The sequence below is a fragment of the Mustela nigripes genome, chromosome 14 (genome assembly GCF_022355385.1).
Source record: "Mustela nigripes isolate SB6536 chromosome 14, MUSNIG.SB6536, whole genome shotgun sequence".
Classification (NCBI taxonomy): domain Eukaryota; kingdom Metazoa; phylum Chordata; class Mammalia; order Carnivora; family Mustelidae; genus Mustela; species Mustela nigripes.
The window spans coordinates 100,520,884-100,539,483 of NC_081570.1; the positions used below are offsets into that span (position 1 = coordinate 100,520,884).

General features: G+C 44.5%; 1 protein-coding gene across 1 annotated transcript in view; it reads right to left on the bottom strand.

Moving 5' to 3' along the window:
• Positions 1 to 18,600, bottom strand: part of VTCN1 (V-set domain containing T cell activation inhibitor 1) — a 57,480-nt gene that overhangs the window by 15,394 nt on the left and 23,486 nt on the right. Inside the window, exon 2 of the mRNA XM_059375856.1 lies at positions 9,013 to 9,077. Within this exon, the coding sequence (XP_059231839.1) occupies positions 9,013 to 9,077 (65 nt within the window). The remainder of the gene's footprint in view (positions 1 to 9,012; positions 9,078 to 18,600) is intronic.

Here is an 18,600-nt window from a genome sequence, read left to right on the forward strand (position 1 = left end):
TTATATTCAAGGCTGTTCAGATGGCAGCCCTTGCATGAAACCCTCTTTTGATCTGCCAAGACAGAATTAATAGATTTTCTACTCTCCCGTAACACTTTCCCTTGCCTTTATTATAGCAGCGGTCTCCTTCTACCTTGTGTCTAGTCTGGCCCTGGCACAAATTTGTAAGCTTTTCAAGGACAGAAACTGTCTTAATGATTTTTGTAAGTCATCTAATGCTACGCTGGTTCACTGTATATGTCAACTTGACTGAGGCCCTGGGATGCCCAGACATTTGGTCAAACCTTCAGAGGTATCTGTGAGGATGTTTCTGGATAAGATTAACCCTTGAAGCCATAGACTGAGTAAAGGAGATCATCCTCCTTAATATGGGGGAGGGGCTTATCCAATCAGTGGAAGACCTGAATAGAACAGAAAAGCCTGAGTGAGAGGGAACTCCTACTTCCTGACTGCTTTCAGCTGGGGTGTTAGTCTTTTTCTGCCTTTGGACTGGAACTGAATCTGTCTTCTTGGATCTTGAGCCTGCCAGTTTGGGGACTGGAGCTACACCCTTGGCTTTCCTGGTTCTCAAGCCTTTGGACTCAGATTGGAACTAGACCATCTGGGTCTCCAGCTTGCAGGCAGCAGATCTTGGGATTGTCAGCCTCCATAATCATGTGAGCCAATTCTTTCTAAATCTGTATTTCTCTCATATCACACACACACACACACACACACACACACACACACACACACAATCCTATTGGTTCTGCTTCTTTGGATAAGCCTGACTAATATGAATTTCAGTACTGAGAAGTGGGGTGCTGGTGTAAGAGATACCTAAGCATGTTGAAGAAGCTTTGCAGCTGGGTAATGGGTAGCAGCTGGAAAAGTCTTAAGGTGCATGCTAGAGCTAGGGATGTTAGGGGTGATTCTGGTGAGGTCTTAGGTGGAAATGAGGAACATGTTATTGGAAACTGGAGGAAAGGCCAATCTCTTATAAAGTGGCAAAGAACTTGGCTGAACTATGTTCTAGTTTTTGTGGAAGGTGGAATTTACAAGTGATGGAATTGGATATTTAGCTGAGGAGGGTCCTGCAAAGGTTGGAAGGAGTATCTTGGTTACCCCCGACTGCTTCTAGTAAAGTGTGGGAAAGGAGAGAGATGAATTGAAGAAGGAATTGTTAAGTAAAAAAGAACCAGGGATGCCTGGGTGGCTCAGTTGGTTAAAGAGCTGCCTCTTGGCTTTGGCTCAGGCCGTTATCTCAGGGTCCTGAGATTGAGCCCTGAGAAGAGCTCTGGGCTCAGTGTGGAGTCAGTTTAGGGATTTCTCTCCCTCCTCTTTGCTTCTCCCCCATACTCCCTCACACAAGTGCTCTCTCTCTCCCTGTCTTAATAAGTAAATAAATAAGTCTTAAAAGAAAAGAACCATAACTTGAAGATTTGGAAAATTCTCAGCCTATCCATATTGCAAAAAAGAGAAAGAGAGAAATCTGTTCTGGAGAGAATACTTGGAATGTGGCTGTACAGCCATTTGTTAAGGAGAGCACAGGTGCTACTCCTGGGCTTAATCAGCTACCTCAGCAGAAGCCAGGAATAGAGGTGGGGATTATACCAGCAGCAACACTACCAATGGGGGTCAGAAAAACTAAAAGGGATAGAACAAATGAAACAAAATGAAGGAAGCCTATCAGGTTTCTTAGATCCTGCAGGACAGAACAATAGAGCTATTCAGCCATAAGTGTATGCTATTCTTCCAGAAAAGGGAAGAATAACCCTAAAGATGATTCAGAGATCATTAGGGCTCCTGGAAACCTCCTTGGTTTCAAAGGACGGGGGCCACCGCTTCTGTTCAACAGGCCAGACAGAGGGCCACTGATGGTAGCCTTAGAGATGGGGCTCTCTGAAGGCTGGGAAGGACTTTCCAGCCTCCAGAACTGTGAGAAAATAAATTCCTGTGTTTTAAAAGTTTTTTTAATTTTTTAATTTTAAAGATTTTATTTATTTGACAGACAGAGATCACAAGTAGGCAGAGAGGCGGGCAGAGAAAGGGGGTGGGAAGCAGGCTCCCAGGACCCTGGGATCATGACCTGAGCTGAAGGCAGAGGCTTTAATCCACTGAGCCACCCAGGCGCCCCTTAATTTCTGTTTTTTAAGCCACCCAGTCTATGATCTTTTGTTATGGCAGCCTGAGCAAAGTAAGACAAGTGCCTCGTGCTCCATTTCTTCAAGGAAAAACAGTATTTGTTGAGTGAATGAATAAATGAAAGAATGCATGGAAATCAGTAGAAATCAAAGCACTATTTGAGATAACAGTTCTATCCAAAATGATTGTAGGCATAAGGAACATTCAGCAGGATTACCACAGCTAAATTTTGGGGAAATGTGAGCCTGTGAAAAGAAAGGCAATGAAAATAACAGAGATTCTCAATAAAATCATGGAGCAAACGTAACTGTGTTAGAGCAAGAATAAATTTGATCATAGTTTATAAAGTGCCATTAAAGTCGAATTGAAAAATTACTTTTCAGAAAAAAAAATACGTGATTAAAGCAGTTTATGGGAGGAATGAAATGGTAATGACATACCTTAGTTTGGTAATTTTGCTACCGAATTAATTTTAATGTGTTGGCCCTGAGCCCAAAGGTAGAGAATTTGCTGAAATATCTCTTCGAGAACTTAATGATTGAAAGTAGGCAAGTGTGGAGTGCCCCAGGGACATGCTGCAGGCTTGAGCCCATTTAAGGTTGCATTAAAGATGTGGCAGATGGAAGGAGTACCAAGTTGATTAAATCCTCTCCTCCCTTATCAAATCAAAAGGAGGAATAAAAGCCAGTGAGAACTGAAAAAACCAGGAGGACCCAGCCATTGCTTTGCACCCAGAAAGCAATCAATAAATGCTTGTTAGGTGAATAAATGATGATCAGGAGTGATTAAATGAAATGTAATTAGCAAACAGCAGCAAGTATAATTGCTTCTCAAAAAAAAAAAAAAAAAAAAAAAAGAAAGAAAGAAAGAAAAGAAAAAAGAAATCTGTGTTCAAACTTGCAAACAAATAGGCTCAAAGAACTATGTTCTAGGAAACAGAATCTGGCCTGGTAGGATCCTTCAGGCCTCTTAACCACCAGTGGCTCTTGTTTGATTTGGTGAGCCAAAGGGTTTGGTTTTGAGCCAAAAGAACCCTTTTAAAGGCTCTAGGAAAGGGGCGCCTGGATGGCTCAGTCAGAAGTAGACACTTCTTTGGCTCAGATCATGATCCTAGGGTCCTGGGATTGGGCTCTCTGCTCAGCGGGGAGCCTGCTTCTCCCTCTCCCTCTGCTGCTCCCCCTGCTTGTGTGCTCTCTGGCACGCGCTCGCTGTCTGTCAAATAAAATCTTAAAAAAAAAAGAAAGGCTCTAGGAGGTGAGTTCAAGGCAGTTACCTCATGACAGAATTCTGTTAATTGAAACAGGCACAGATTTGAACTTTCAAGTCGGAAGACCCACCTATTTACTGAAAATGTATTCTCTAGTCCTGGAGGGCTAATTAGTATGACAGCTCCAGTTTGCATGGGAAAAGAGGAGCAAGCAAAAATCCAGAGTGTTCTGTTTTCACAGGAGCTGAACGCTGGAGTTGCCCTGTGCTGTAGGAGCAGAAATCTCTTGGAAAGTGAGGTTACAGATAATACAAGGCAAGAATTCTAAAGAGATTATGAATCTGGGATGTCCCAGTAGCACGGGATAAAACCTGGGAAATGGGGGCGCCTGGGTGGCTCAGTGGGTTAAAGCCTCTGCTTTCTGCTCCGGTCGTGATCCCAGTGTCCTGGGATCGAGCCCCGAATCGGGATCTCTGCTTAGCAGGGAGTCTGCTTCCCCGCCCCCCACCTTTGCCTGCATCTCTGCCTACTTGTGATCTCTGTCTGTCAAACAAATAAATCAAATCTTTTAAAAAAAAAACAAAAAACTGGGAAATGAACTCTTCTGAGAGACTGAAGTTGCATAAGACAAGTCCTGTCTCCCGCGGCCTACAGAACATACTGGGCATGCTCAACAGTGGGCACTCAGCACCTGCTGCTCTGTACGATGCTGGACATCATAGCACAAGGCTTAACAGGGGTCCCATGGAGGCTTAAGCTGGCACTAGTGTGAGTGCCGCACCTCCCCAAGAAGAGAGCAGGTTTGGGGGTAGTAGTTGCTTCCTTGAGAAGAAATGAGGAAGGATGCTGGGCCAGGCTCGAGGAGGGAACAATGTGGGAAGCAGCTGGTGTTTGAGAACAGGTGTCAGGCCCTCTGGGTTCAAGTTTCAGCTGTGCCACTCCCTGGATTTGTGACCTTGGGCACGTTTTCTAACTTCATTTTGTAGTAGAGGGAGCCTCTACTATCATTAACATCTTCATTTTACAGATGTTAATGATAGTAGAGGCTCCCTCAGTCGGTCCCTGAAAGGACTAAACGCTACAACACAGGTAAAGAGCTTAACATAGTACCTGACTTACCATATGTTAAATCTTAATGGTATCAAGGACTGTTGCTATCTAGAATTATTTGGAAAGATTGCAGATCAGAGCAGTAGGAGGGAAGGAACAACTTTAGTAAGTGCTTCAGTTAAAGTGACTCGTTTTCAGGCTGGTAAAAACCATGAGAGGTGAGAATTATCATTCTACCCATTTTATAAATGGTATAAAGAGGCTCCGTGGGAGTAATGGCCACCTACAGCCCCATATCTAGCAAGTACCAGATCCAGTATTGAACACGATCTTGTCTGGAACTAAGCTTGTCCTCTTTCTCCCACGTTTGGCTGATAACCATGACCAGACTAAAATATGTAGAGATTGGTATCCCCACCTATGTAAAAATGAAAACAACTGAAGACCATAAAATAAAACAGCTGTTTCTCAGATGACTACAATTTTAAAAAATCTCTCTCTCTCTCTCAAATACTTTTCGAACAATTTGTTCAGTTTCCTATTTTGTTCAGTCTCCTATTTTGGTGCCATAAACACATGCCTGCTTGGCTTATCCAGTGTCCAAAGACACAGCATCTATTATGAGGAGTTTCCTGTGGCCTCCTACCCTGGCCTCTCTAACTTCAAAGGGAGTCGGCCCTGGTATGTCCAGGATATTGTGCAAGTTTTAGGAAGTGCTATATAAATGCGCTAATCATCACAAATTATCATTAATGGCACAGATGCTATTAATATAAAGAACAGTGGCAGCCATTTTCTCCGCTCATGCGGCAGGTACTTCACACATGCTTTTCTCATTTAATTCCCACAACGGCTCTATTTTACCAGTGAGGAAACTTTTCTGGAAAGTTGTGTCCCAAAGGACACATAATTAGTGTCAGACCTGAGATTAGAATGTCTCTGTCTGATTCTTAAACTCTTCCCTTACACAGAGCCATTTGAAGTCATGGACTGGGCTAAGTAGGGTCGGGGGCCTCTCCACGTGTCTCCCACCCTTCTCGAAGGGTCATTCACAAATGCTGTCCTATGAGCAGGGTTTAACGGGAGCCTCTCAACCTCTCTTCCAAATAGTCACCTCAAATGTATTTTATGTTTTATAGGGTCTATATTTAGTACTTCTAAGGGGTAGGATGGCTATGAGGAGGTGGTATATATGGCCTGAGGAGAGTTTCAAAGAAATTGAATGTTTTTTTTCTGTATTTAGGAATATCTCTTTAAAAGCTGTGGTCTCAGGCATAATGCCTACAAAGCAAATCAGAAAACACCCTTCTCTGCCACAACCCTCTATGAATGTTACTATTGGCACAGGGTGGTGGGGAGGAGTGTGGGTTCTGGAAGCAAATTACCAGGGCTTGGTACTACTGTCCCACCTGCTAGCTGTGTGCAACCTTGTACTTACCAGGTTGTAGTAATAATACTTATCTATTTGTTGTGAATAGTAAATCAGATAACGTATGCCGAGTTATTTAGTACAATGAAGTGCACATTGGAAGGATTCAAAAGATATCATCATCATCACTTATGTAATATCATTTCCTTAATTTCACTGTCTTGTGTATTAAGCCAGCTAACATTTTATTGAATTTATATGAATTGTGATAATATGATGCTCTTAGGTAAGGGTTATGGTCTTTTTAATAAAAGCAGTTGGGAAAAATCCAACTAAAGAGTGTTGAATTTAAATAAACAGCCCATTTTATCCCAAACAACTAGCTTTTACCCCATGAAATAGGAAGGAGGTGGAAAAACTCTTTATTGGTGGTAGGGTTTTCATATTATGGGGGGAATATTGCTGCACTGAATAGACTAGCTTTTAACTGTGTATTTACCTCTCCAAACATCCATCCACTAGTCCATTCAAAAGGCACTTAGGGAGTACCCTCTGAGCATTGTCTTCAGGAAACTGAGCTAAGTACCTGAGGTCACTATAGTTATTCAACAGGGAAAAGTGTGACTGGCAAAGTGTTGACTTTCACAGGGAAGCTGGGACAATGTGAAAATTCTTGCTAGGGTAGTCAACGCCCCTGACAAGCAAAACATAATTCCAGAGGGGCCCTGGTGCCAAAGCATTTAGCCCTAGGCCCCCAAAAAGTTAGTCACTAAGATTTAGAATGAAAGACAAACACTGGGGTTTTAATTCAAGGTGGTATAGAAGATGCAGAATAGGGTAAATTATAACTAAGGAAGAGTTAAGCATTAATGAGGAAGGCACTGAAATGTATGCACTGATATCTTTAAAAGTTAGCCCCAAATATTTGCTTTATCAATATATTACTGCTAAAAATATATACACACATACTTTCTATATTTGTAATATGTGTGTATATATGAGTGTATTAAAGTATAACATACATAAAAAATGTACACATCGTAACTGTGTAGTTGGAAGAATTATCACAATTTCATCCCATATAACTACCACCCACACCAAGAACTAGAACTTTATCTTACCCCGGATGTCCCCTCGCACTCCCTTCTAACTGGCTACCCCTCAGGCTTTCCCTGCCTTTCTGAGAGCACAGATTCTTTTGCCTGTTTTTGAACTATAAATACATGGAATTATACAGAATGGACTGTTTTGTGTCTGGCTCCATCACTCCACATTATGTTTTTCATATGAACATGTACTCACTCTCCTCAGTCCCCAAGAAACAGAAATTAAGCCAAAACAAGATTCCACAATATCAAGTGTTGGTGAGGACACAGAGCACAGAGGGTGAGGACACAGAGCTCTCTCATATGCTTCTGGTGAAGAGTAAATTGGTAAATCATTTTGGAAAACGGAATGACGGTATCTACTAAAAGCTGTTTATTGCCTTCCTTGGCATATTCTTTTCCAAAGTGCTTGTTTTAAGGTTTTAGAAAAAGAAAAGACAGCAAAACAAAGCAGAAAGTGGGACGTTAATAAAGATAAAAGGCAAAATTAATAGGAAAACAATCAGAGAAAGTAAAAATCAAACATAAACCCTGTTCTTTCAAAACTACTGTTCTGTTGACTTCAAACCTGCTTTATGATGAGACACACACACACACACAAACACACACACACCCATGCCCAAGATTAGCAATAGGTAAAGAGATAACAAAAAGGAAAATGAACTATAAAGGAATATTAGAATGAAACAGGCTAGTACATTCAGAAACAGATCCATATACATTTGGATACTTGATTTCCGACAAAAATGGCACTTGGCGAGAAGTTGGGGGAAGGGCAGTGGTTTTAACAAATGGCGCTGGGTCAACTGGAGAGCCACGTGGAACATGTGCATTTTGACCACTATCTTGCACCATGCCCCAAATTAATTCTGGATGCTAAACAGATACAAACGTGAGAGGTAAAACAATAAGGCTTCTACAAGATAATCTAGAAAAAAAATCTTCATGACCTTGGGATAGGCAAACACTTCTTAACCTAACAGGTTATAAAAAGTTCCCATATAATGGAAAAGATGGATAAAATGGACTAGATTGAAATTAAGATCTTCTGTCGCTTGAAAGACATCAACATCACTAAGAGAGTGAAAAAGCCATAGAGAAGAGATTTTACATTGTATATAACCAAACTGCTTCCAAAATATATAAAGAATTCCTACAATCAAAAAGAAAAAGATAACCCAATTGAAAATGAATGAAAGACAAAATAACTTTTTAAAAAAGATCTTATTTTTTTAAGAAACCTCTACAACCAATGTGAGGCTCAAACTTACCACCCCGAGATCAAGAGTCATATGCTATACTGACTGAGCCAGCCAGGTGCCCTGAAATACCTATTTTTGATAAAGTGAAGAAGGGGACTAATGCCTTTTCCAGGCAAGCACATCTACCATGTGTTTTCTTCATTCAGGCTTTGTGACCACGATTTGGTGGCGTCACATCCACGGCAGAGGAGAGGAACAGAGAGAAAAGGCAGATTATAAAAACTAAAGTTATAGAGTGACAGGGCCACAGACTAAGTTAAAATAGAAATGTCAGGTAGTTTAAGGGAAATGGAGCAAACAGGTTGCCTCAGTGAAGACAGCTGCTGGCCTAACTCAATGTGTCTTACTGGAGGTGGCTTCCGTAACAGATGCTTCCAAGACAAGGTCCACACAGACAAGGAAAGATAAGACTCTTCCTGTCGCTGACATCAGCTGTGCTCAGAAACTCACCATCCACGCACGGCGGCACCTGTTCCCTCCACTGGTCACAGCCGGTATTCTCTTTCCCTGAGGCCCCTGTGTGCAAAGACCTGATGCTTCACTGCATGGGAATCATCCCTCTGGGCCAACCACAGGTAGGATGGCTCAGCTGCAGCCCTTTCTCTGGGTCGCCAGAGTGACCTCCGCAGCGCTGACTGGTAGGCAGAACTCTCTGATAAACAGCCCGTGGGGTTCTCTCAACTACCTGGTCACATGGACATTATTTCCCCGCCTTATCACTGAGGAAACGGAGTCCCAGGGGGGGAAATGTAATTCAAAGAGAGCAGAGCCAATGAGCAGAAGAACCAGTGTTCTGAGATTTTCTGCACTCTTTCCATTTGGGCCCATCAAGTGGTTGGGACGTAACGGCGAGGGGTGAGTGAGTGAGTCACAGGAACGCGAGAAATCACATACCTGAAATACCAAAACCGATGATAAGGGCAATGGCTCCAGCCAAAATAATGATGATGCTAATAACACTATGGAGAGACAGAGAAACAGGAAATTACTCTTCATTGTACTCGACATGCTGCTTTGCAACTGGGGTTTCTGTGTGTTATCTATTAGAGGTGCTCCTAAAAGCATCTTGACCTCTGTCTGCACCATGAGCCCTTTCCTAGAAAGCAGTGCCTTAGGCAGGATTCTCAACAATCCCCATCTCCCCGGGGTGCTGGGAGAGATGACAGGAGTTCATGACATGACGTATGTCATCTTGACTATTTCCAGATCGGGAAAGACTCTGTACAAAGATCGTTGGGGCAAAACTGATGATACCTCTGCAGTGCCAGGCGTGACTTGAGGGGGATGGGTCCCGTACTCAGTCCGCACGGAGCATGAATGCCCATCATTGACCTACCTGTCTTGTCTCCTTCCATAGACTTTACACTGAGGACGACGGTTATGTCTTTGTCCATACCCACTCATCCCTAGTTCTCCGAACCCTCTCGATTCTCAATGGAACTTTGCTTTCTCTTATTAAGAAAGTAATACAAGGGCGCCTGGGTGGCTCAGTTGGTTAGGCGTCTGCCTTCAGCTCAGGTCATGATCCTGGGGTCCGGGGATTGAGTCCCGCATCAGCCACTCTCCCTACCTGTGCTCTCTCTTTGTCAAATAAATAAAATCTTTAAAAAAAAAGTAATACATATTTCTTACAGAGAGTTTAGAAAATACAAATAGGTTAAAAAAAAAAAAAAGGACGCTAAAATAACTTGCAATTCCATCACCCAGACACAACCACAGTTAGCTTCTTGAGATGTATCCTGCCCTTTCTCAATGAACAGATTAACAAATGACATTTGGGGGAAAAAAATAAGGAAGTAGTGTTTACATTTGCTGAGTTCTAGAATTACTTGGCAGACATGTTCTAGGCACCGTTTATGGATTATATCATTTATCTATTTAGTAACCTTACGAGGCAAACACATTTATCATCCCCGTTTTACAGATGAGGAGATGACACAGGAGGTTAAGCATCTTCCCTACATGCGTATTGTTGGTCAGTGGCCCAGCTGGGAATAGAATCTGTGTCTGGAACCTGCACTCATCTTCTCCCTGCACTGCCTCCCAAGAGTTGGGGGCTCGCACATGGGGCACAGGGGTCCTCTCCAGGGGGACCCATGCTCCTTGAAGGGCACCAGCTCTAGCTGCTGAGAGTGACTCAGAAACAGAAGGCCCACGTCGGTGCTGTGGGGTTGGCAGAGCAGTTCCTGGGAAGCCGGCCCACTGCTGCCCGCCCTTGCACGCAGGTCCTCAGGCGAGTGTCCTGGGCCACACTCTCTCCCTGCTGGCAATTCACACAGTCCCCACACCCACACTGATGTTACTCAATAGCAGGACAAAAGAGAGGCACAGGGAGGCAAAGAATGATACCACACAGAGAAAAGGGAAGCACAGGACATTTTCCTTTCTGCCCTGAATAGGCTCATTGTACCCAGCTCCCCCTGGCCCAGGGATGGGCCCACCGGAGAAAAAACAACAGACGTCCAAGAAACCATTTGAGTCAACAGTTTCCCTGGAGGTCAAGCCCTTGCGAGTGTAGCTGTAGGGGCAGCGAGTGAATTAGCCTAATGCTGCTTCTAATGATGATCGGGTACCTGCCACTGATTCTAAGAGGAGACTGTATCTGACCCTTTCCCCTCTCTCTATACCTCGGGGCACCCTCAGTTCTCACTGCTCCAAGTGTGTGAGAACAGCTACACCATCTCAGCAAGAGGTACCGACCACTGAGCCGGAGAGCGGACTTGACTTTGGGACCCCGGCTCTCGCTTATCTTCAATTACTTCATGTCTCTGAGACTCAGTTTCTTTATCTTTAAAATGGGAGTAAGAGGGGACGCCTGGGTGGCTCAGGTGGTTGAGCAGCTGCCTTTGGCTCAGGTCATGATCCCAGCGTCCTGGGATCGAGTCCCGAGTCGGGCTCCTTGCTCGGCAGGGAGCCTGCTTCTCCCTCTGCCTCTGCCTGCCATTCTGTATGCCTGTGCTCGCTCTCTCTCCCTCTCTCTCTCTGACAAATAAATAAAATAAAAAAAAAAAAATGGGAGTAAGAGTAATTCCTGCTTTACGTGCTCTAGGGGTTAGGGGTTGAAGTGTGTCCCCCCCCACCACCAAATTTACATTTGGAAATCCAAACCCCGAGTCCTTCAGAATGTCACTTGATTTGGAAATAGGGTCTTTGCAGATGTAATTCATTCGATGGGATCATATCGGAGTAGTCCAATAGGACTGGTGTCCTCATAGCAAGGGGAAATTTAGCCACAGACATGCAAGCACACTCAGGGAAAACACTGCATGAAGATGAAAGCCGAGATTCAAGCGAGGAACATCAAAGATGGCCCACAAACCACCAGGAGATGGCAGGGAGGCCTGGAGCGGACTCCCCTTCCCCCTCCAAAGGAAGTGACCCCACCGACCTAGGAGCAGACTGCTCATGTCGGAGCTGTGAGAGAGCACGTTTCTGGTTAGACCACGTTTCTGGTTAGGCCACCTGGTCAGTGGGTCTTTGTTATGGCAGCCAGAACAATGAATATGAAAGGGTTGTTTTCAGGTCAAAGTAGATAGCAGCTATGTCATAATCTGTAAGGGGCTATTTATATATTGCTTTTTACCATCAAAAAGTTTACCTGCAGCTGTTTGCAATACATTTGTTATTAAAAGCTGATTTGGGACACCTGGGTGGCTCAGTCGGTTGATCATCTGCTTTCAGTTCAGGTCGTGATCCCAGGGTCCTGGGATCGAGTCCACATCAGGCTCTCTGCCCAGCAGGGAGCCTGCTTCTGCCTCTGCCTGCTGCTCTCCCTGCGTGCGCACGTGAGCACGCTCTCTCTCTTTCTCTGAGAAATAAATAAGATCTTAAAAAAAAAATAACAAAAGCTATGACTTAATCCTGGGGACTGGTAATATTAGAAACGTTACAGTATTTTGACACATCAAAAATACCACCCACCGGGCTCGGGGCTGATGCCCAATGAGCACTTTCTCCTTTGAGTTACCAAGTCCTGCTGAGTAGCTCCTTCATGTCTCTCACACCTCTTCATTCCTGTCCTCACTGTCCCCCATCGCCACCATGTCACCCCAGCATTTTTCCAGTGCCCTCCTCACAGTTTTCCCTGTTTGCAGCCTGGACGTCTCCCACCCAGTCCTCCCACTGCCAGCATTAGTGTGACTTTGGAGGGACCACCTAGTGGCAAGATGGGGAGAAGAGACAGGCTGAGGTCCCGAGCCTGGCTCCCAGAGTGAGCCCACATGGGTTTGAGCCTCAGCGCCCCCGGGGTTCCAGCTGTGTTTCAAGTTCCTGTTCCTTCTTTTCAGATTAAATGAGCTTCCACAGCGTTACCCCAGGTTGGGTGATTTGTAAAATCACTTAGGAGAGTGCCTGGTGGGGCGCCTGGGTGGCTCAGTGGGTTAAGCCGCTGCCTTCGGCTCAGGTCATGATCTCAGGGTCCTGGATCGAGCCCCGCATCGGGCTCTCTGCTCGGCAGGGGGCCTGCTTCCTCCTCTCTCTCTCTGCTGCCTCTCTGCCTACTTGTGATCTATCTGTCAAATAAATAAATAAAATATTTAAAAAAAAAAAAAAAAAAAGATCGCCTGGCACCTGGGAAGCTTCAGTAAGTACTAGCTATTCCCCGTCTTATTTTTCTGCTGTGGTGAGGTAACAAACATGTTTCTAAGTTAGAATATGTGTTTCCTTGCTGGTGCCCATGGTGTGGGGATGAGCCCCCCAGCCAGCTACTGAGCTCTTTGTGAGAAAGCCTACAAAACTGTAACAGAGTCAGCCCAGTCCTCTGCTTAAAACGGAGCGCCCTTCCATCTCCCCTGGGATAATGACTCACAGAGCCTCTCAAAGGGGCACCTTCCCTTGTCCGCAGTCTTTGCCTCTCCCCATGTTTCCCCTGCCACAGGCCTTCACGTATGCCATCCTCCACCCTCTCTCAGAAAAAGCAAAGACACAGAACAGATACCTGGCCACACACCCAACAGGAGGGGGACAATGGAGCTTGTGTGGACCCATCAGAACGGCCTCGCCCAGCTCTGTCCCCACAGACCCACATGCTTCCCTAATTGTGGAAGCGGAACCCTCCTGGCTACCAGCCCTTTCTCTAAGTGGGAATCACCTTGAGGTTTGTTCGGAGCTGCTGTTCCCTTGGGAAATAGCTCACCCTCTAGAGCCTTGGAAAGAGAAGCAGGAACTCTCGGAGCAGCCAAATTAAATCGTTCCTGTTTTGCTGCTTATTAATTTTTTAAAAAGCTGAATAAAATATTCACATAAGGTGTACTTACAATGGTTTTTGGTTTTTACTTTTCCAGGATAATTTCCGGTAATGATGCTGCAGGAAATTGTTAATGTGAAACTGTCTTTTAACCACTACACTGGAATTCACAGGGCACATTTATTAGACACTCCCTACAAAGGGGCCCAGATGCAAATCAGTGCTTTTGGAAGATTTGCTCATTTAGGAAACATTTATGAAGTATTTATCACGTGAAAGATATTGTTGGGAGGACATTATAGAGATTAATTGTCAGCCCTCAAGGAGCTTTTTTTTTTTTTTTTAAATATTTTATTTATTAAAGAGAATGAACAGGGGGGAGAGCGAGAAGCAGACTCCCCGCTGAGCAGGGAGCCCAATGAGGGACTTGATCCCAGGACCCTGGGATCATGACCTGAGCCGCAGACGCTTAACTGACTGAGCCACCCAGCTGCCCACCTCTAGGAGCTTATAGTGCATCTGAGGTAAAACACACACACATGCATGTATAACATGCACAGACATGCAGACACACACACACGCACACACACACATAGTAATAACACAAGACACATGTGGTCAGGGCTTCAGTAAAGAGAGGAATAACTTCTCACAGGAATTCTATGGAGAAGGAGGTATTTTAAAACAGAGAATTAGGGAGAATCAAAGTGTATTTCCATGGACAAATTTCAAATAAAGAGAAAGTCTTCACTGAGAAATATGTTTGGCTAATTCATGCTGCTACATGCTCTCTAAGGCAGAAACCCAAAGAAAAGTGGCATTTTCTGCCACATGGACAGGGTTAGGACCCAAGCATCCTGTCAGGGCTCTGGGCTCGGAGAAGGGGCCTTCAGGGGCTGCAAGACTCAGAGCCTTGCAGGGGATGGACTTGGATTCCACCTAACACATAGTATGGACTCCCTGAGGGTGGCCTTGTTCAGTTCCCTCCGTGTCTTCGCCTCTATTGCTGCTGCCTTGAAAGAAATCAGGCGTTTGTGAAGATATGTGAAGACATGTCTGTGAAGACACGTAGGTATGTTCTAGAAAAGACTCATGCTGTAGTAAATCACACAGTAAAGGAGCTGGGCTTATGGGGGAAAAACAGGGTTAAGGACAGACCACTCATGACCTAGGTGACTTTGTAATTGGTCTACTAACAGAAACAATACTGGGAGGTAACTCGGACCTCCAAAGTGGGCATCTCAGTAGGGCCAGAAGCTGCTTCAGGGGATATTAAAAATGCACAGAAACAACTGAGCAGACACTGACTGAGGGTACTGTGAGTCTGAGTTTTCTGGAAAGGTGGATGTATGGGAAGGTGAGCCTAGGATGGGCTTCTCTGGGGAGGGAGCTCCAAGGGCAGATGTTTATTTAAAATTTAAAAAAAAACCCAAAACCTGAAAGCCACACCGAGCCACAAAATTCCCATGTGGCAGGAAGCCACAAGGTCAGAAGCCTCCCCTCATCCCCACCGCTGCATATCTCCTCTAGATCTGTTTCCAAAAACAAGGGCTTTCTGGATCTGCTATGCCATGTGTAGAGCACTATGTCTGGAAGACATAAAGCGCTCTTTGTTTTATCCAAACATTAATGGTTTCTATGTTCTCTAATTTCTGCCTCCTGCCCCAATGCTAGCAGAACCGAGAGATGCCACATTCCTTCAGATTATCAGCTTACCTTCACTTGAATAAACAATAAATGATTAAGACTCTGAAAAGAAGATTGTTAGCACACGTATGATTAACCTGAATAAATTATACTTTTAAAGTAAATATACTTTTTAAAATGAAATATTTAAATTTATAATATAAATATAGAAATATAAACATTTTATATATTAAATAAACATATATACTATATACTATATATACTATATAAAAATAAATAAAAAATTTAAATTAAATATACCAAGCTTACTTAAATACCAGAATATTTGAGTAAATCAAGTAAATATTTGAATAAATCAAACATATTACTTTGTTCATAAACTAACCAAGCCACTGAGTTTATAAAGAACGCTGACACTGGAGACGTTTACTTCAGCCTATCCAACACGTTTCTCTTTTTTCACCCCATCAAAGGTGAAAAGAAATTATTTTGAAATACTATGTGGAACAGAGCATTGGGCTTAAAGGCAAAATTATCTATTTTCTGGATATTGATTAGTACAGGTTTTAAGTTTCTGAGAGGCTTAGATTATTGTCTCCTCAACACTTTTCCTCCATCTCTACAGTCCCCTGCTTTATCTCTTTATATTGGTAAAATCAAGGCCAGTATTGATCCAGGGAACTGCTAGCATGAGCGTTTGCGAGTGGTAAATGGAGGGTCAGGAAGCAATTGGCAAGGGGGAGACTGTTATATGGAGCTTATGTAAGTGTGTGTGTGCGCATGCACGCACACATGTGGGTGACCTTCCGGGCAGCCCTGCCCTGTCACGCTGCTCTCACAGTAGTGGACAGCATAACTTTCACTTTGGGGAAGACATTTTAGAAAATTGCATGGGAGAGACTCAGGTGCTTTTGAGTATCATGTTGAGACATCCTGTCTTCCTTCAAGCTGCCGCTAAGAAACATGACACGATATTCTGGGGGTCCTCCAAAACATAGGCCCCACGATTCCATCCTATCTGGGCCTCAATGCCACAAAAGGAGATATGGCCAGCAAATGGATTACCTCTCGCTTGCCAGCTGCTTCTGAGTGATCGATCGTAATGGCCTTGGGTATTGCGTGGGAGAAGATTGCAAGGCTGCCTCAGGGCTCAGCGGCGGAGAGTGCCCCCATGATGAGAGACTTCTGAGTGAGTATGTGCGCCCCGTGAGTGCCTTCTCTGGGCCAACAGCAACACATGAAAGGCGGCTTGAACTGGCCACTTGCCACCAACTACCACAGTCCTAGGCTAAGTTTACGGAAAAGTAATGACGGTAAAATGGCAGTGTTAGCGGACTCTCGTCTGTGCACGTTTTTGGCCTGCCCTTTAAGAACAGCGATGAATGTGCTTGCTTAGGACAGGGCTCCTCGGGCTCAGCACTATGACTATCTGGGCCACATAATTCTTTGCTGCTGCAGACTGTAGGATCCCTGGCCTCTGTCTTTTCGATGCCAGCAATAGTCCTGCCCCTCTTGGGGCAACCTAAAATGTCTCTAGACAGGTCGCTTCTGCTGAGAACCATTGATCTAAGAGAAGGGGGACTGGCGACGGTGATGTGATTAGAAGTCATTGCTTTTGAAGGGAAGTTGAAGGAACGGGGGTAGTTTAACTTAGAGGAGTCGAAATGTAGTAACGATCATTTCAGAAACTGAAAGGTGCCTTAGGGGCCTCTTCTCTATCACCCTAGAAGAAACAGAGGCAATAGGTCAAAGTTCTAGGAGGTTAGATTGAGATTCAGCATGCAGAGGAACCTTCCAGCAGAGCTCCCTGGTCCTGGCTGGAGGCTGCGAGTTTCCACGGGACATGTGCGTACGGGCACATGAGTAACTACTTAGGGACAGAAGTGGGGAAGGAAGTTTGGGGGCACTAGTTAGGGAGTGGAAGAGTTTTGACAGCCCCTATCAAACAGTGGGATGATTCCGTAATTCGATGTTCCTCGGCCTTGCTCTTGCCACAGTTGCGTATTCTGTCTCTGCCTCCTAAAACCTTTATTAATAACATAGAAATGACAGCTGATACTTCATGAGTGCATGGCCTCATTGATCTCACTTAATTCCCACAACAACCCTATTATCTTTCTTTTTAGTGTTAAGGAACTCATCCAAGGGCTCACCCCTAGATTATTAAATTAGAGCAAGATTAGACTTCAGTCTAATACTCCATGGCCTTAATTATTAAACTCTATGTTATATAAATCCAAAGTTCTCTAAATCTCAGGGTTCAAATCCGTTTCCAGGCTCATGTTTTGTGCAGCTGTAACCTCTGGACGGACACCATGCCCGATCTTCCTTAGACTGAGGAAGCTCACCTCTCTACGGGGTATCTTTGCATTGAGACTCTGGAAGGAAAGCCAAAAGGCAGAGTCATAACTCTGGAAAAGTTACTACTTTCCACTACAGGTGGAAAAATACCGAATGTGAACACATAGACACCTTTCCCTAAAGAATATTTGAATTTGCAGCAAACCATTCTATTTTATTCTTCGGCCCACTCTATTTATAACCGTTCCCTGACTGCCCATGAAGCACGCGCTAGCATTTCATCAGCCTTGCGCACGCTGCTTTCCAGTGGTGCAAGCAGAGCAAGACAAAAGTCAATATAAGGTTGATTGCTGGTCTTTTTTTAATCATACCTGTGTTTCCCATTCTTCCCTATTCTCACTGCAGAGGGGGGAGAAAAAAACCTTTCCAGAGGAGGTCTCCCGCCTTATAACCGATCCCATTCTGTTTAATAACAAACACACTTGAGACTGTTGAGGAACCGCCCATGAATGTCTGTCTATATGGTCAGAAAAGCCGGGCAGCCCTTGAGCAGTCTGTGTGGTCTCAATGGAAACAGCCTAATTGGAAGTCTTCCAAACCGTAGCTTGGGAGAGATTTGCAGGGGTGCTCACAGCACCCACAGTGAGATTGGGCCGCTAATAAGGACATCCTTGCCGCGACGGGCGGTTGTTTTCAGGCTGCTGTGCTCCCACACACGGCCTCCGTCCCGCCTCGCCCCTCCTGCTCCAGCCGGATCCAGAGGAGAGCAGGAGCACTGCTCCGTGACAGCCTGGTCATTTCTGAAATGGATGGGACAAAGAGAAGGTGCTTCTGTGCGTCTCCCCTTATCAACTCCACGGAGAACCTGGTGTTCTGTTCCTAATGAAGCCTTCATGGGAGCAGGGGGCTCGTATAATTGAGCGACACTGCAATTCATCCTCCATGTCCACATTAAGCACTACTATGTCCACAGAATCACTGTTAGGGTCAAAGAAACAACTATGCTTTCTATAGATATTAATTATTGTTTTTAAATTATTAATGTTAATTCTTATTTTTAGCCCTTCTCTGTATCCTCCAATTTAAGTGCTTTCTCATTGCTTGTAGATCAAGTTCAGATTTTATCCTAAAAGGCCCCATATAATCTAAGCGACGCCTCTCTCCTTCTGGAGCCGTGAATTCTCAGCAAACGGATCTGTTCGTTGCCCCCTGTTGCCCTCTGCCTATAACATTTTTCTACCACTTCTCTAGCTGTGAAAGGCAGGCCCCATTCAGAGCCCGGGTCAGCTCTGCCTTGTCTCTGACCCCTTTCCCGAAGTCCCAACCCAGAGTGTGCTCTTCTTTCTCTT